General features: G+C 38.8%; 1 protein-coding gene across 2 annotated transcripts in view; it reads right to left on the bottom strand.

The window, feature by feature from the left end:
• ctns (cystinosin, lysosomal cystine transporter) overlaps positions 1–19,942 on the bottom strand; it is a 29,882-nt gene that overhangs the window by 5,867 nt on the left and 4,073 nt on the right. Inside the window, exons 3-9 of one of the 2 annotated variants that reach the window (XM_076727305.1) lie at positions 17,265–17,373; positions 16,751–16,829; positions 14,714–14,804; positions 13,529–13,632; positions 11,204–11,341; positions 6,351–6,450; positions 219–338 (exon numbers count right to left, since the gene is read on the bottom strand). In XM_076727305.1, the coding sequence (XP_076583420.1) occupies positions 219–338; positions 6,351–6,450; positions 11,204–11,341; positions 13,529–13,632; positions 14,714–14,804; positions 16,751–16,829; positions 17,265–17,346 (714 nt within the window). In that variant the 5' untranslated portion in view covers positions 17,347–17,373. The remainder of the gene's footprint in view (positions 1–218; positions 339–6,350; positions 6,451–11,203; positions 11,342–13,528; positions 13,633–14,713; positions 14,805–16,750; positions 16,830–17,264; positions 17,374–19,942) is intronic. The other variant, XM_076727306.1, reaches the window with a different exon arrangement.

The following is a 19,942-nucleotide window of genomic DNA, read 5'->3' as shown; positions in this document are numbered from 1 at the left end:
GGGGGTCATATGCTGCACTCTGCCCCAGACGCAACAGACTGACTGAGTGTCGCCCTTTAAAATGTAATACATGTGACCTGAGTGTACCATACTACGCAACTTAGGAAGGCATAGTTTCTGGTTTAGGATCCAAAATACAAAATGAATACTGAATATTTCAACTTCATATATTTTGAGCATCCACTTATCACAAGCTTCTCTACATTATAGACACACACCTCATATATTGCAGCCTGGTTAACGTAGATCAAACACAGCAGAACAGCATGGAGACTGAAGAAGACATCATTTGCATTGACAGGGTTAATTCCATTCGGGTTCCTCTTCAGAAACTCTTCCTATAGGGCAGGCAAACAGCAGCTTAATAGACAACAGACATCAGACATGTTTCACTCAAATCCTACCATAACTCTAAACCAGACATGTCAAACCTATTCCACAAAGGGCCATGTGGCTGCAGGTTTTTCCTCCAACCAATCAAGAGCATGCAGTCTGACCAATCAGCTGTCTGAAGACTGAGATCAGCTGATGAAATGAGTCAAGTCTGGTGTGCTGCTGCTTGGTTGGAAAGAAAACCTTCAGCCACTCGGCCCTTGGTGGAATAGGTTTGACATATGTGCTCTAAACAAAGGAAAGTTGTTGAACAACTGAACCATTTATGAGCTGTTGAAAGTCTTTATATAAATATGAAGAAATGCCCATATACTCTGTGGCTATATTGTGTTGCTTAAATTAAAATATAAAAACAAATGTGTTTCTGAGCTTTCATCCCCAATTTTAACATACTCCACTGTTAACTGCCCTGAGATTCAAACCTTGAACACTGACCTGAGTACAAAATTTATCAGACAAAAATGTGAAAAAAAATTGTGGACCGGTTTGACGCATGGAGGAGTAGGTTGCAAACCGGGATTACTCTGTTCACATTTGATAGAAACTCCTTTTAAAATCCGTCTAATATCACTCATCTATTGGTGCAAACGCTGAATTTCGTGGACACAGAAAAAAGTGAAAGAGAAGCAAGAAGATGGGTCAAACGGCAGACCAACTAATTAAAGATACAAAACAAGCCGACACAGCTAAGCCAGCGCATGAGGATGCTGAAGCTAACACTCCACTAACCCTGCTGGATATGGAGAGATTGCTAACTTTAATGGAGGATCGCATTATAGCCAAACTTTCCGCTCAACTCTCAGCTGACCAAGCCATTATTGACGAACACCATGAAGCCATTCAACAGTTGGAAACCTTGGCTAATGACACTCAGACAAGAATTGAAAAACTTGAATCCACATGTGCTGTGCTATTTAAAAACAACGAAGAAATGAGAGTAAACCTGGATGATCTTGAAAACTGATCCAGGCGAAACAATATCCGCATCATAGGACTCCCTGAAAACATGGAGGGCCAGCATCCTACAACATTTATCGACACACTGCTGAGGGAAACATTTGGAGCAGAAGCTTTCCCTACCTCATCTATCGCTGACAGAGCTCACTGGATCGCCAAGCAAAGAAGAATTCATCAGACTCCAGACCATGTCCCCTCATTGTACGAATTCACCACTTGCAAACCAAGGAGCGCATCCTGGAGCTAGCAAGAAAGGCTAGTTTCAGGATGTGCTCCGGCTAGCTCCGTCTCTTTTTGAGGATCTGAGATTCACTTTTTCCTGGATTTCAGTGCTGAGATCTCCAGGAAGAGAGCCGCTTTTGTCCCAGTGAAATCGCAACTGAAGAACGCCGGATTGAGCTACAGGATGATGTTCCCTGCCAAGCTTCAGGTTACTGACAAGGACGGGAAGACGCATACTTTTCTCTCCCCTCGAGGAGGCGACCAGTTTGTGAAGAGATGTGTTAACTGGGTTGAATCCTGGTGGTGCAAGTGGGCTACATTGGACTGGTGAGTAGTAGTGTTTGGATCTTAGTCTACTATAATTTAAACGGACATTTGTCTATATACTTTGATTTCTATGGGATGTTAAAGGCTCTGGTGGATTGAATAGAAAACAACAAGAGGAAAAGACCGTTTTAGACTCAGGTTATGTTGTGATAAGTTTGGTTGCCTGCCAATGTGACTGTATTTTGGTCAATTCATTTTGTTTTACTTACTGACACCTGAAGAGTGCCTGTTTTTTTTTTTTTTGTTGTTGTTGTTTTTGTCCTTCCTTACATTGTTGCATTATAGGCATATGGTGCGGTGTGGGCCATATGATATCTTCTGAGTTTAGACTAATTGACAAATGCTGCCCATACCCTTTACTTATGCTATTCCTTAATTATATCAGGAATTATCTTTTAATGATTTTGAGTTCTGCACTTAACCTTCAAATTTTCTGTGATAACAGAGTAGTTTTGAGTATTTAAGTATAGGTAGCAACACATGTTTTTTGTGCTTTTTACCGGAGCAAGTTCTCCAGCCCAGCCTTTTTGTGTGTGTGTGTGTGTGTGTGTGTGTGTGTGTGTGTGTGTGTGTATGTGTGTGTTTTGTTTTTGATGTTTTCTCACTCAACTATATGGGAGACGCTGAAAGCCTTCCAGGGCAGATAATTGCATACTCCTCCAGAATGAAAAAAGCTAGAGAGGCCAAGCTTGAGAACATCTCTCTTGCTGAGACTGATGAACAACATTCCTTATCTCCCTCTCCAGACCTTTATAAAGAAAGGATATGTCTACAAACAGAATACGATACATTGACAACTGACAAAGCCACAAATCTTCTCACAAAGGCCTGCCACAATATCTATGAATCTGGTGATAAGGCTGGCAAGTTATTAGCACAGCAAACCCACCAAGCAGCCGCTTCTCGCCTCATACCCAAGGTTCTTGATAGAAAAGGTGAGATTGTGACGAACCAATTGGAGATTAACAATGTCTTTAAACAGTATTACAAAGACCTATATAGCTCTGAACATGACATCAATAACCCAAAAATTGAGAGCTTCCTTGGCAAACTTTCTTTTCCCTCCACCCCCCTCAAGTCTAATTCATCCCTTGGAGGAGAGGTCTCAATCTTAGAAATTTTGCAAGCTATAAAATCATTAAAAAATAATAAAACTCCGGGCCCAGATGGCTTCACCTCAGACTTTTATAAAAAGTTTGTAACTGAATTGTCCCCATTACTCCAAGCTATGTTTAATGAATCCTTGTCATCTGGACAGCTTCCACCTACTCTACGGTAAGCTGCAATTACACTCATCCCTAAAAAAGGCAAAGATCCACTCCAGTGTGCCTCATAGCGTGCCATCTCTTTACTAAACATTGACTATAAAATTCTGTCCAAAATCTTAGCTGTTAGACTGGAAAAGTTAGTGCCACAAATAATATCTACAGATCAAACAGGTTTTATTTTAAATAGACACTCTAATTCTAATATAAGAAGGGCTGCGTAATATTGTGTACTCCCCCTCAGCTTCTGTCCCTGAAATGGTGATCTCACTTGATACCGAAAAGGCATTCAATCGAGTTGAGTGGACCTACCTGTTCTCAACACCCAGACAATTTGGATTTGATGAAGTCTTTATATCCTGGATAAAACTTTTATGTGCTCAACCCTTGGCTGATGTAATTATCAATGGCCAGTAGCCTGAATATTTTTTCTTAGCGTAGCTTCCTTCATCTGGAATGGTAAATCACACAGAATTAAAAGGCAATCTCTTGAAAGGCCTAAGAGACTTGCTGGTCTGGCCTTGCCCAATTTTATCTACTATTATTGGGCCTGTAATATCCAGAAAATGCTATTCTGGACAGAGGACAATCACCCTGACAGGAGTGAGGCCTGGATACACCTTGAGTATGCAAACTGCCCAGTCCACCTTGGTTCAGTCATTTGCGCTCCCTCCCCTCCAACTCCACAAAGCCAATTCTTTTCCAACCCAATTGTCCTCAATTCAATAAAGATATGGTCACAATTTAGAAGACATTTCAACCTGTCCATAATGTCAATTCATTGCCCAATTATTAATTACTACAGTTTTCCACCCTCTACGACTTTTACAGATATCTCTAAATAAGGCATTTTGTGCAGAAAGACTTTGCCTTTAGATAATCCTATTGACAATCTTCTCTCTTTGTTGCCACATCAAAGAGGTGCGATTTCAGTCCTTTATAATCATATTTGCAACATCTCCCCCCAATCATTACAAGGAATTAGACAGCTTTGGGAGGATGACTTTGGGGAAGTAATGAGAGAGGATCAGTGGGAGGCTGCATTGGACTTAGTACACACCTCTTCCCCCTGTGCTAGACACAGCTTGATTCAACTCAAAATCCTTTTAAGAGTTCACTGGACCAGGGCCAAATTGGCCAAGACTTCCTGATGTTGACCCCTCTTGTCCGCTTTGTAAAAGTCAATCAGCTGATCAAATACACATGTTCTGGTCCTGCCCACATCTCAGAACATACTGGGCAGACATTTTTCAGGCCTACTCTACAATGTGTTGTGTGAACATTGCCCCAAACCCAATATGTACAATTTTTGGCTTTACCAATGAAACTCGCTCTCTTAAAGGCAAATTCCATGTTGTCATAGCTTTCACCTCTCTGCTTGCCAGACGTCTGATACTTCTCATGTGGAAGGAACAGATACCCCCCCACATTTAGCATATGGATTAGAGACACCATGTCATTTCTGAAATTGGAAAAAATTAGATACACTCTGAAAGGGTCCATACAGAGAACCTGGACCCCTTTCTTGATGTACTATGAGAGTATACAAAGTCAAACAGCAGACCACTTTCAGTCACAGACTGATGCAGCTCCGCTGGGACAAGGACTACTACAGGAGGTCTTTCCTGTCAGCTGCCATCTCCAAGTACAACCAGTTTCTTCTGTGTCAGGAGGGGGTGTCGGGGTCCCCCTAACATACCAAGACTAATACAAATACTCTCACCCTGGACATCTTTCAATTATCTGATCCATAATTGTACTACAACTTTACAGTTAATTTGCATTCATTTTAAACTATTTGCACTTTGTCCACTTCACTAGATTTTACTTCACTACAAATGACTCAATTGACTACAAATGTGGCCTTTATATTTAAATTTTTAATTTGCCCTATTTTTTGATGTGCTCCTATTCCTGGGCTGAGCAACCCCTCAACCCCTCTTTATTTCACAATAAAACACTTTGAGCACTTTAAAGGTCCAGTGTATAGGAGTTAGGTGGATCTGCTGGGAAAATGTAATTTTCAAAATTGTGTTTTAATTTGTGTATAATTACCTAAATATAGGAGCAGTTGTTTTTCACCTTAGAATAAGTTCTTTATTCTGTATTCTTCGACAGACAGAGAGTGTCCTCTTCCATGGAGTCTGCCAAGTTGCACTGCCGTGTTTCTACAGTAGTCCAGAAGAGTTAAACCAAACACTGGCTCTAGACAGGGCCTGCCCATTTTTTTGCAGCCACTGTAGGGGAGAGTGAGGTGAGGGGTGTTCATTTGGTTACAATCTACAGCCTCACCACTAGATGACACTAAATCCTCCACATTAGATATTTAAGGAGCACAATCTTTTCACTTTCCTGAAACTTGAATAAATTAAACTTGATTTATGACCAATTGTCCATTTCCCCTCAGAAAGACTGTTCTGTAGCTATGACTGCAGTAATAATAATAGTTAATTTAATTTGTATTGCACCTTTCATACAAGAATTGCAGCTAAAAGTGCTTTATAACAGGAAATCATCCCATTGGAGGGGCCTGAGAACAATCTCAAGTCACAGCAGCGACAGTGGGAGGAGCCCAGAATCTGGAGATCGGGAATGGGCAAATGAACTGAAACTGTTTTTTAAACAGATTTGATTCTACCCCTGGAGAATCAAATCTGGTAAAGTTACCGGGTGTTGTAGGAGGGGATGGAGGAGACAGGTTGATGAGGTTTGTGAGCCTCATCAGCTGACCCAGTGGCGTTAGTAAACATCCATGGCAGCATGTCAGCCAAGCCTGTGACAGGATGCTCACATATACAGCAGCTACATACAGAGTCAATGATTTGCTCATTCTCACTTATTTGTTGAAGTGTTTCAATCTTCTTTTCAAGCTGTGCAATTCCCTCAATCAGTTGCTCACATTCTGTGTACCATATAAATTTAAGTCCAAATGACATATATGTATATAGGATCCACATTCCACAACTTTTGGCAAAAAAAACAAGAATATCAGCAAAAGAATGCAAGCAAAGCAAGCAGAAAAAGCATCTAATCTGTAAAAGAGCAGGTAGACAGATAACGTACACTGTTGATTGAAGAAGTACCCTAGTAATTTTGCTTCTGAAAGGTTTTTCCAAGATAGCTGTACGAAACACGACTAGAAGGCTGATCTTCCTGTGTATGAACAGTGGAGTGTTTGAAAGTTACCTTTACATAAGGCACCCAGAACAGGCCTATATTGAAGACGCTGTAAGCGATGAAGCCCGTCAGGTTGAGAGCCAGGAAGTCAAAGTTGAGACCTACAACACTGAAAACATTAAATTTTTTAGTATTATTTGTTAGTATATTTAGTATTATTTGTCTAGTTTGATTTCCTATCTGTCTGTCTTAAGTTGATAAAAAAAACAAAATCAAAAATAAATTATTTTGCTGGAGCATCCTGGCAGCCAAGGGATTTAATATGCTTCCATGTCACTGGAACATCCTGGTTTGAGTTCAGCTGTGGACCTTAGTTGCATGTCATCCTCCATCTCACTCGCCTCAGCTACAGTATCTACTGTCTCTATAATAAAGCCAGCAGTGCCCCAAAATACTTCTGGTCAGGGCTAGAGAATGGTGTCAACTGTTAAGCCTCGTTTCCACAGCATGATATAGCTCGGGTCCGCTCTTCTCGAGTTAACTCACTTTTGGTATCGAGTGCTTTTCTTAATTGCCTGATGGTAGTAAGAAAAAAGTCTGAAAAAAAGGCAGACAACGAGGTAAGTCTCGAGTCACGGTAGTGACCATTCTCTCTCTGACCAATCAATAGTCTGCAGTGTTTTCACTCTACCTTTAAATATCCACTCAGCTCGCTTGGAACCTCTACCAAGATGATATCAAAAAATGAATCCGGTACTATGCAAATCTTTTGTCAATGGAAAACCAAAAAACAATGGTTACAAATGAATCGAGTCAAGCTGAGCCATACCATGCAGTGCTTGCATGCTTCTAAAAGTCCAGACTTCGGTCCCCATCTGGACCGAATGGCAAGTCAATCCAGACCCAACCCATTTTTGTTAACTGACAGCCCACAGGTTACATCCAGCCCACCAGAGCTTCAAATCCAGCCCGCTGAGTATTAACAATTTCAGAAAATGTGCACACCTAACATTACTCACCAGTTAAAGAGGCCCAGTAAATCCTAAGAATGATCGTGATTATCTTACCAACCCTGGCAACAAGCCAAAAAGTCCATAAATTAATATATATTAAAGTACAGTTCACCCATTCTACAGAAACAGTCTTCACAGAGAATCACTAAGCTTGTTTATTAGATGCAAGATTGAGTCTCAAAATGAGTTTTTTTGTTGAGATAAGTGGACTGCCTCCTTGGTGGAGATCTGGGGGGTATTCCAGAAAGCGGGTTATGTGAAAACTCAGAGTAAGTTAAAACTCTTGAGTTTTCCATTCCAGAAAGAGAGGTAACTGAAACTCTGAGTCAGTCACCATGGTAACAGACTCTGTGAACATAACCTGCTCGCTGGCAGGTTCACTATAAGAAACCCTGAGTTTCTACCTGTCTCCTCCCACATGAAGAAAGCTGTTAGACATTGATTGCCCATTCACTCCCAATCGGATTGATATTGAAGTCCAACTGATTCGAAATGCTTTACGTCGCGAGAGAATCTTCCGACCCAGATTAGATTTCCTGTCATTTCCATACCACTTTTCATCAAATGGTAGAATTTATTAGGATTATTAGGATTAGTTAGGATTTGGAATATAGTTCCAACCATTAACATATTTCACCCTAACCCCAACCCTATTTTATATAGTTTCATATATAATTAGTTTTATATATAAGTTTTATTTTTTAAAAAGACACAACTGTACACTTGCATCTGATGTAGGCACTAGTGTCCTGGGGGGTGACAGGCTCAGATGAGCTTCCCCTGGGGATGCCTTCAGCCACCATCGGTCACGGTTTTGGCTGAGGGCCAGCTCCTCAGCCTCTGTCAGAGGTGGTGGAGGTGGCCCTCCACCTGTTTTTTGGGCCTCTGCCTTCTTTCTGTTGCTGAGCAGAACTCAAATGTTAATCTCTTTTAAATTAGTATTTTATTGAGTGTTCGTGTACACATCGTCACATTTTAAATGACTTCAATACGTATAAAATAAAAATGTGTAAACATTGTATCAAGTGTTAATCTACTCTGTGGGGTATTAAGTGAGATGACGTGTTAAAACAACATTTTGTTCGGGCTTTAAATTACTACTTGAAGTAGCCACTGCATTAATATTTACTTTGTTTAATAGTCTAAGTCAATTAAAAAAAATAAAATTAAAATCAATGTGAGGTACAATCATAGCCTAGCAAAATATGCCTTACCTTTTTGAATGATGTTTTTAGATTTCATTTTTAGCTGCTTCCAAGTTCATTTCTCCCCTGTTGGATTGCACCCAAACGAAAATCAGATTTTATTCCTATTTATATTCATAACTGTATGCTATGATCATAAGTATGGTTAAATATTATGTCAGTGGAATAGTACATTCAAACTTATGCGTTGACTCGGGTAGCAATTTTCTCCCATGCTGTTTCTGTCTCCTTAGCTGCTGCAGCGGTGTTACATTTACGCCGAAATATGTGCTCAAACTCCACATAGGCCTGCAATAAGACCTCCAACTCCATCAGAGGTAAAATAACTTGATATTTTCTTTGTCAGTTGTCATGGTGACTCATGGTATCGGGGCTCCATTGACGATGCCTTTTTTATAGTGGTTCTGCGTGCGCGCAAATTAAGGTGAACATACTCAGAGTTGACTGAACTAACTCAGATCGGCTGTTCTGGAACCAGATACAGTTGTCCTTCACTATAACGCGGTTCACCTTTCGCAGCCTCGCTGTTTCGCAGATTTTTTTTTGTGTATTTTTGCATGCTTTTTTTTCCCGCGTACAGTATGAACGCGCATTGTGTTCGGCGTCCTGATTGGCTAAGGGAGAACCGCACATGTGTTCTGCGTCCTGATTCGCTAAGGGAGTACAGAATCCGTAGGAAGAGGAAAAAGACGTTACAGCGGAGTGGCGCCAGGACAAAGAGGCACCGTCAGAGGAACTGTGAAATATGCGAGTTACTGGTAATAACTTCTTATGTGTCAAACCTCGTAGATTGATCATTAAAATTAAATTTGTTAAAAATGTTTGGGCTTGATACCAGGTTTTGATCTTTGGTTTCATTTACTAATATTGTACTTATTTTTTTAAATCTGCGAAAGTTTGAACTTTGAGAGTGTTTAAATAAGAGAGAAATGTGAGAAATGTTAATGCCTGTCTGAGAAAAATGTATAAAAGTGTGTGGTTAGGGGTTTTACGGCCTTAAAACATGTATAATAATTGTAAAAAATAAAGCTGATTACTTCGCGGATTTCGTCTATTGCAGGTTATTTTTAGAACGTATCCCCCGTGATAAACGAGGGACCACTGTACTCAGAATTTCCCATCTCAGAGTAAGCCAACTCAGAGTTCAGTGATAGACTCAGAGTTTGTTGAACCTCCTACCTGGAATACCCCCCAGAAAGCATCTTCTAGTTAGGTATCTAGTTATCATTATGGATCTCCCATGTTTTTAGGAGTCTGTTGACACTGATATAGGCTCATAAAAATAACATTAATTTGGCAAGAGAGTGACAATATTTAAGAATAATAGCTAACTTAGGCCAAAATAAGTAAAAAAAATTTTCTTTTCTTTTTTTTTTTTTTTCGAAAGGCCGGTCCCCATAATGTTCGCTTGGAAAAATTCTGGCTCTTGGACAAATGTACTTGAGGACCTTGCATTATGAATAGGCTAAAATACTAACACTAATACTATTAAGTATAATGTTTTTGTTATTTTGCAGTAAATTTTCTATTGCTCAATAAATTGTTTGCAACGTTACATATACAGTGTAGCTGAAGATCATTAACAGTGATCCTGTCCTCAAATGAATTTGGCTTTTATGTGGCGTATTTCCCTATAGTTGACATCATTGACATGGCAATGTTAACTGCTAGGGAGGGTGCTGTGTGTTGTTGCTGCCGAGTTCACACAATGACATTACACTGCAGTTTGCTATCAGCTCATCAATCACAGACACAGAATGTGTCTCCTTCGTCTAGTACACAATTGTTAAAACCAGCATAAATGTAGTTGTAAGAATATGTTTGAATTAGAAATAACTATGGACTAACTGCTAGCCAAATCACAAGAGATTTTATGTTAATCAATTGATCCAATTTTATTTTGTTATTGCTAATCGTTCCAGACCACTGACCATGAATATAAATCAGATGCAGACCTTTGGGTTCTAAGTTTGAGAACCCCTGCTTTAGAGGGTTGAGTGGATTTCTGACAATACCCACTGTAGGACCTAGTGAAAAGTCAAAACATCATGGGCCTCCATAAGAATGCTTACCTAGATTTTGGCACATTTTTCAATATACAAACACACAGATCAGAACTAATAAGAGTCTTGTTGTTAAGCCCCTGTGGCTTAAATCTGGGACTAAAATGTGACCATTACTGCAAAACTTTGCAAATGTAAACCTTTGAACTACTTTTCACAAACACAATAATTTAGGAAACATCCATTGAGAATTAATGTCAGATCAAATAGCTAACTACAGAAAGCATTAACATGATGATCCACCTTATGAACAACTACAAAAAAGGTGCTGCAGATTTAACATAAAGCATGTTTCTGCATATGCATGGCATACTGTTAGGCTTACAATTGTTCAGAAAATGACTCTTGTGGATAGTTTCATTTTCATTTTCACATTTCCAGTGCAGAAACCATTTGTCATTTTGAAAAAATGAAGGATAGGGCTTTGAGCTAGAAGTCTGTTTGAGCAAGAGTGTATTTGAGTGAATGCATATGGTTTCATATGGTATATCTGTGTCTCTAGATGCTATTTAACCATTGATCATGATGTTGATTCTGACAGGATAAAACACCATTCTACTATAGTTCACTTTGGCAAAACTGCAAAATATCCCAAAACCTAGATAATTGAAGAGCAGGGCAGTGGACAGACAGAAAACTACCTTTTCCTTTTCCAGTTTTCCCAGGCTTGTGGATAGAAGGAGACTGACCAGGCCAAAAAGTAAATCCAGCCAATCACCTGATTGATTACTGACAGGACGTTGCTATGGACGACCATAAAGCGGATCCTGACGGACAAACTAGAAGAGAGAGAGGCAGGCTTACAGACACACAGGGTAGCAATGACATGGCATGTACTGTTGCTGTTTTTATTATTGCGCATAAAATTTAGTTCATCTGTCCATGGGTGGTGTGTAGCTGTGTGTAAAAGCAGCTAAAGCATAACTAATGCTCACTACAGAACAGAAAATGATTGGAGAGTTGAAAACAGTCTTCTGTGTTCAGGGTTGAGGCATTTGAATTAGATCTGTCCAAACAAGTTGCCAGTCACCAAGTCACCAAATTCTTCTTGACACTTCACAGGGTAAGTTAGAGAAAATGACAGCTGACAGATGTGGTACACAGCTGCTGCTGCTTTTCAAACATTTTCCATCATTATGAAGCGTTTGACCAGTGTTGCTGCCTGACAATACCGACAGGCCTTCTGCTCCTGGTCGTATTACACATGAACTATGTATGTAACAACTAAACTGTTTATTGTTGACAGGGTACAGAACATAAGACTTTAGTGAGGAAACTTATGTCATGTTTGTCCTGAGGGTGGGTATAGAGAAACACACTCTTAGACATACAGGACTTTCTGCACTACAGAGCAGACACATTTCTGTGTGCTCTCTCCTTTGCTTACATTCTTTCGCTAAGTTTTTATATTTTCATATTTTCTTTAATATTTAATTTTCAAGAATACATTGTCATCTGGTTGAAATGCTGTGGCCGGAAAGTATTCTCCTCTTGACCAACTACTCAACACTGCACCCCACCTGTGCAGAGTTCTGAATAACATTATTCTTCACTAACAAAATAATGTCAAATGAAGGCACCATTGCTGTTGATGTAAACACGGATTACCTCAGCAAACCCTGTAAAAAAAACATGTAACGATGCGAAAAATTAACCTACATTAACATTAAGTTCTGCACGATTGCTACTTAGTGTAACTCCTCCAATTCAAGTATCGATTCTGTATCCAGAGCATCTTTAAAGCCGGTGTTCAACGTAGTAAGGACGTAGAAATACATCTCTACAAACAGATACCTTCTCAGATGCCTTCAAAACAGCTGCTGTAAAACCCTTGTTAATGCCCCAGATTACGTCCATGATGGTAGGTGAGTCTACTTAAAGGTGAATGAATTTGACTCATGAAATAGTAACCACACGAGTGCTATAATGTTAGCTAAAGGTATCAAGATTCAGATTCACAAGAAAGAAAGCAAAATGAAATCTAAAGTGTATGATGGACAGATTAATCAAAAGGACAAAAAGAAAAATGCTATGCTCATCCACAAAAAATATGGCAAATATCCTTTTTCAAAAAGAGTCACTTGAGGGAGCAAACACTATGCATTTTCAAAGATAACATGCATTTGTGTGGACATGACTACTTTTCTAAAGGAACACTGAAGGGAAGGCAGAGCATTGAAGAGTGAGAATAAGGGCATTTTCACAACTATTGTTCATTTGCTGTGGTCAGAATTAGTTGATGAGTTTGTAACCTTGAAGCATCTTTCCCTTATTTTGGTTTCTTGGCATATTTCTGTGAGAGAAACATTACTGTGCTATTTAACATGTAGCAACGGCACAGTAGGCATTTGCTCAAAACTGTGGTAATTATCTGGGCAATATACCATGCAAAACTATACCAGCAGAATGGTGACTGCAACTTGTCCTGACAATACTACACTGCTTCACACTTTGCAAAGAAAATATGCTGCCTTCAGATGACTGAGCAGAACAAGGAAGCTAATAATGGAATGTACAACAATCTATTTAGCTCACACTTGCAGAGTACCTCTTTAGAGTTTGTTTTGCACCCCCCCCGGTCTTTTTGGCCCACACCGATTGCTGTGTTGACGCCCAAATGAATCACACCATGGGGGAAAATGACCCAGTCAGATTTAAATGGACTAAAAAGTGCAGGTGTGAAAATACCCTAAAGGAAAGCCATCTTTGCTGAATCATCCTAATATTTTAGTCTCTCACAGGACAGCTGGCATCTCAAATATTTTCTGTACTGTAGCATAGGCTGTCCGACATCACTGCATCACTATCAACAAGTGAAATCCACTGTTAATTTATTGTACTTAGTAAATCAAGTGATTCTTAATGTCATGCTGGACTAAAAGAATAATGGACCCACATCAGAATTAATGAAAGAGGGAGAAAGTTGAGTGTTATGTCAGTGTGTGCTGAGTCTGTGCGCTACCCACTTGTTGAAGTCTGTGTGGTTGCTAAACAGGTATGTGGTCACCTGACCAACATCATGAGCTGTCACATCGAAAGTGACTGAAGTTGTCTCCACTGGCAGCAAAACCTAAATAAAAACAAGAACATGAATCCAAGAGGTTTTAGTCAATAACATATTGGCACATTATCCATTTCATCTGGTGCAATACCTTCACATCTTGTGCAATTTTTAAGTTGTATACTGTTTCTCAACGGTGCAATATATACTTATTATCCATACTGGCAACACTGGTTTTATAAAATCTGCATATTGTGCAGAATACATAGACTCGTGAAATTCAATGTCCTTTCTATGCAACAGTATTTTTCAAGTGCAACACAACATATGACATTGGTAGTTTTCTCATAAGATTACTGGAAAAAGTATTTTTATGGGCAGTAGTTTTTTTTATGGCATTTAGTTTTCTTATAATCTGTATATAATGTTTTAATCTCTTCTATATGCTGTATACTTTTTATCTTGATCCTTCTGTGCCACTGTTTTTGCTTTATGCAATATTTGCTGGCTGTAACGACTTAATGTCCCTGGCGTGGGATCAATAAAGTCTTATCTTTCTCCTGAGGGGAAATTTTAAATAATACTGGCTTATGAGGCTTTTTGTTTAGTTTTTTCCAAATTCCTTTTCATGGGAGTCATACTCAGGGGTGAACATGCACAACTGGATACTTTACCCAGATGACAGCAAGGTCACCAAACAGTTAAGATTTCAACTGATTCATCCTCTTCTCTGTTCCATCTCTTTATCATCTTTGGTGCTCAGAGATTAGCAGTTTGTCCAGAGGATAGTTAAAAAGGGTAAACCTAGAAATGTCATTGTTTTGGAAGCATGTAAACTCAACATCACAACTGGGTGTGGTGACAACTATAACAGACCACACTTACTACACAGGGAGAGGGAGAAGCACTTTGTCACCACTACTTAGCAGCGCAGAACAGATTAATAGACAGGGTGCAGTTACTCTTTAATGGCCCTTGGAGTGAAGTGCTAAACTCACTACTAGCTGTCTATATTGTAATCATTTCAACTGGTGCAAGGTTCAGTGATACATAAACAAAACATACATAAGCTTACATTCAGACTTGCCCAGACTTTTCACTACTGCAATATGCAACACAACTTTTTTTTTTACTTGGATACATGTGTTACCTGCTCAGGCACTGTGATTACAGATGAGTAGTTCCACCTGGAGCTGTAGGTTACATTTAATTGAATCACAGTCGACTGGTTGACAGGGGAACTAGAGAAAGACACAAAAATCAAGTCAGAACAACACTGATCTTGAAAGCTGTTTTTAAAATAGGATATATATAGGAACGATACCAGGATCTGGATTTTACTTCTGTGATTACTTCTTTTTAGGTTTTCCCTGCTTCATATTCACATACACCAATAGCTTCAGTACAGCTGTGCTGTCGGCACTGTAGTAGTTTGTAAAGTGTGATATGTCTGCCTTTTCCGTTTCAGCCCTGATATTTATGGCAGTTCCAGCACTTTCTTCAGTCTGCCATCATACTCACTTCTTGTAGTGAACCTCATCATCCCAAAAAATTCCTGCCATACTGTAAAACTGCTGAGTCTATGGTGCATTGCACATCTTCGATGCTTTCTCATCCAGCGACATGTGACGTGACTATGTTAGTTGACAAAAGTGTCTCTCGGGTCCATATGCAGTTTCGAATATCCATTTTTCTTCTCAAGTATGACCAGGGAACTAACCCATTCATTGGGTTCCTCCACTTTTTTCACAATCCCTTAGTCAATGAGATTTTTCAGCTCTTTTTTCTGTCTTTCTTTCAAAACTACTGGTAGCTTCTTTGCTGAGAGTATGACTGGTACAGCATTATCCTTTAGCTGATTTTGTACTGCCCTGGCAAACAGCAAATGCCTTAGAAAACATCACTGTATTCCTTTACTATTTCAGCAGTGGATGATGAAATACCTGTCTGCTTTCCCAGCATATCATCCAGGGCTGTTGATGACATCAAACTACTTACCGAGTCCAGTTTTCTTACGGTCTTTCAGTACTAGAATTCGCTTTCTATATCTCTCTACCAAAATAAACTTGGTGTGAATTGAGTGGCTCTCTTCAGATAGAGAGAATATGAATTCACTGATGATGAATTCATATTTACTCTGAAGAGAGTGGGCTGTTTTAGTACATGTACATTCAGTAATTCAATTTTCACTTCTGGTTTCTTAGTCAGCCTATTGTAGTTTTTCACTGGCAGTAAACTGGCACAGACTTGCAGTTCAGCTACCAGCTCATCCTCATTGTCTCTCCGATTACTTGCACATCTTGTTTAGTGAAACAGCATTCGGCAAAGTGATTCTTTGTGCCACATTTATGACAGTCTTTTCCATACAGTATTGTTGGCATTATATTAGCAGCATGTTTGGTATCACATCATTCACAGTTTTTCCTTTGGCCACTTTTTGTGTTTTGTTGGCTTACTTCCTTTGTTTTTGCTAATTTGCACAACCTCCACAGCCATGGTTTCATTATCAAGTCCTCAGCTGTAGCTTTGTGCTTGCAAACTGCTTGGCAATTTTTTTATTTCCTTGTCCAAGGTTAAGTCTGTTCCTTTTAACAGGAACATTCTTAGCCATTTGTCTTCTACTCCTTTGACTATCTGATCTCTGATTAGAGAATCAGCCAGTGTCCAAGCTGCATCAAGTACTGTCGCATAAACTGTGTTTCTGCACACGGTTTCTAAAAACATATCTCTCGTACACTGTATTTAGCATGCAATAGCTCTCAGAACATATCTAACACTGCAGAAAACGTATCTTATTTCGCTTCTGTGAAGACAAAGGTGTTGTCCACACCCAGCACAGTGACCAACAACTGTCAGGAAAAGAGCGATCTTTTTTGTCTTTTCCCTCCTCTGCTCCTACAGCAAACAGGCACAGCTCGAAACTTTGACTCTTCTGGCAGTTGAGAGCTACTCATGTTAAAACTATTTTTTATGAAATTACTTCTGGTTCCATGCATTGAAGAAACAAGATATTGTGACTATTGACTATGACAGGTGACATTATGACAGGTAGGTTAGCTCCCACAATCTCCCTAAGTCCCCCCAAAAATACAGACCATGGCAAAGCAGTGCATGAAACTTGCTTTTTTGCTATAATTTGAATGCAACTTCTCTGCAACTTTTGTGCAGACTTTGTTTCTGTGGTTACCTGGACGTAATAGTGATGTTGGCTTTGGAGTATTCCTCAAGTGTGACAGCATCAGGAGCAAACAAATACACTCTGGACTCTGGAGGGCAGACAAAGAAATGTAAAAAATGATAATACCAACAATAAAATAAAAATAGGACAATCAATCAAAGATGCCCACAGAAACAAACAGTGCATAGTTTGGCATGAAAATGTAGCATAGATTGGCATCATCATAAAGCATATTTATTCACAATTTTACCCTTATCATAATCATCAGATTATTGTTTCAGTGTTGACTGAACATGTGTAACATGTCAAGAACCTGTACATCTTGAACATCTTGTTTTCCATTCACTGAATGGAAAAAACAACCGGTTCCATGTCAAAATATAGCCATGTTAAACTTTTTTGAAGGACACCACATTTTGTTTGTAGTCTGTGTCAGTGCTCCTACTGTGTCAACGTAGTTGCCTAATTTAAATTAATTTCTGATAGTGAAGCTGGTGGATTCAGTATAAGTGCTGTAACAGACCGTCACCAGATATGTAGGTCAGCCTCCACAGGAGCAGCAACCAAGGGGGTAACCATCTCTTTGTCAAGCCCAGACCACACATTTGTGCAATGTGATGGACACTGTCAACCTAGAGGACAGAAGCCAAAAAAAGCTTCTTAGTAATTAGACAGGGCAATGTCATTCATATTAATAAAGCAAAATTATTTAATTGGACAGCTACTTAGGCTGAAAACTGCCAGAGCAAACAAATGACCTGGTCTATAATTCTAAGTTATTTTCCAGCTAATTTCTGGCAAAACTTAACAAGAAATAAAATTCAATAAATAAAAACATGTTTTACAAATGCCCAAGGATTCATTAACAAAAACAGATTCAAAATTCAAAACACCAATGACGAACTAATGCATTTGTTTTGCGAATACAAAACATATAACATCAGTTGACAACAAACAAAACATCATAGGAAACCATCAAAGAAATATATGTATGCCTTTGAATAAAATGTTGAAAACATTTTTCAACATTAGCTTAATTTTCATCTGTAGTGAGCATGCTAGCATGCAGTAATGTTACTAGACACTTAACTCTTTACAGATTGTCAATGGCACTTTGCAGAAGAAATTCTAACTTTATCTTCTCTTTTAATCATGACTTCCCAACCGAACAACTGTTAGGTGTCAAGGCAAGGCAACAGCGACAGCGAAGTGCATGTGGTTAATCACACTTGGGTATCACTGCCTGTAGTTTTCTTGGTGAACCAAGGCGGAGGAGACTTTTAATTATTGCCGTGCCCAACCAGCCAGTATTGTGCGATATTGCCAATGAACACTACAAACTGCCCCACAAGAGATGCTGTCATACCAAGTAAATGGAAAATTCATCAATCACATCATATTTTGTGGCATTTGTAATAGGGATGAGCAAGTACACCACTATCTGTATCTGTATCTGTTCAACCATCTAAATTATCTGTATCCGTATCTGTACTCGGAGTGGGCGGGGCATAACGGAAATGGGTGGGGCTTAAATCGGTACATTATTTTAAGTCTGAAATTGATATACAATAAAAATATTAATATAGGCTACTTTGTGTGTTCAGCTATATGTGTGTAAGTGTGTAAGTGGTCTGTAAGACTGTTTTCTTTTATGATCTGTGTGAACTTGGTGATTAATGCAAACATCCAGTGATGGCAAACAGGGAAATAATATGTCTGCCTTGTTCACTGTATTCTTCTCAAAAGCACCGCGTTCAGTATGAGCAAAGTTTTCCAACTGACTTTATATCACCAGCCAAACTAAGAGTAAGCAGACCGTAAAAAAAAAAAAAAAACCCGACCGGAGTGGAGGCAGTGACCGACGCGACACCAGCCGTTTTCAGCTCTGTCTTATCAAATGCACCGCGTACGTTATGAAACAAGTTCACCAAGTAACTTTAAATATCATACAAACCGAAATAGAGGTGAGCTGAAGAAAACCTAAGGAGTACTGAAGAGAGCAACGTGAGCTAGAGACGTGTCTGTGTAGGGAGGGGCGGGCGCTGTGTGTGACTGGCCAATCACAGAGCGTGAAGACAGTCAGTTACCCAATGAGAATTTTCCTTCAGCACGAGCACGGATAGTGACGAGTTTCACTCGTATCATGCTCTTTTTTTTTCTTTTCTTTTTTTAAATTTATTTATTTATTTATTTATTTTTTTGAACAATTGAAAATACAAACTCTCAAAGAGGATAATAAAAGTACAGATGTAAGTTAAATTCTGTACAAAAGTGCAAAAATGTAACATTAGGGGATTCATGAATCACAACAAAACAAAACAAAAGCAAAACAACACCAAGTAGTAGTAAAAGGGATAAGGTGCGAAGACACATTTTATCAGGCATTTAAATTTAATATAAAATGGAGGAGCGGAATAATAAGTTATAATTTAGAATAGCAGAAGATGGGCAAAGTCCAGGCTTAATTTCTAGGCATATTTGTTTTTTATCTTTTTAAGTGATAAAAAAATATCTTAAAATCATTAATAAAACTAGGGAAGGAAGGCTTAGCGTTCTTCCATTTAGCACAATGGATATGATATTTACCCAATAATAGGATGATGTTAATAATGTCTGAAACAGACAAGGCTAGATGATCCATATAAAAAAATAATATGATGTAATTCAAATGGTGGCACATCATTAATTTTTAAAGAGATCCAATTTTTTCTATCACACCAAAAACATTGTGTAATAGGGCATAAAAAAACAGATGTTCCAGAGTTTCATTTTCATCACTACAGAAGGAACATTGATCCACCTCAAAACCAAATCTTTTTTTGAGAAGTTCTGCCACAGGATAAATTTTGTTTATGACTTTAAAGTGTGTTTCTTTGACTTTAGGTAAAATAGGCCATTTGATAAATTTTGAGTATGCTTTGTCTAATGTACTTGAAGTAGTAGAAGTAGATCCCTGCCAAATAAACCTTCTGTCATAGTCATGAAATAATTTGGCTTTCAAACACCTGCTAATAAATTTATTGTTACATTTTTTATCAATCAGATTATATTGTCCTATGAATAAATTTGGTAGTACTGATGGAGAATTATTGTACATCATAAAATTTTTAATCAAGTGAATCAGAGGCAGTGGAATCAGTTTACATAATTTGTTATATTCTCTTTAAGAACAGTTTAAATTATATTTTTCTGTAAAGTCTG

Source organism: Chaetodon auriga, chromosome 3 (assembly GCF_051107435.1).
Source record: "Chaetodon auriga isolate fChaAug3 chromosome 3, fChaAug3.hap1, whole genome shotgun sequence".
NCBI lineage: Eukaryota > Metazoa > Chordata > Actinopteri > Chaetodontiformes > Chaetodontidae > Chaetodon > Chaetodon auriga.
This window is presented reverse-complemented; position numbering and strand designations above follow the sequence as displayed.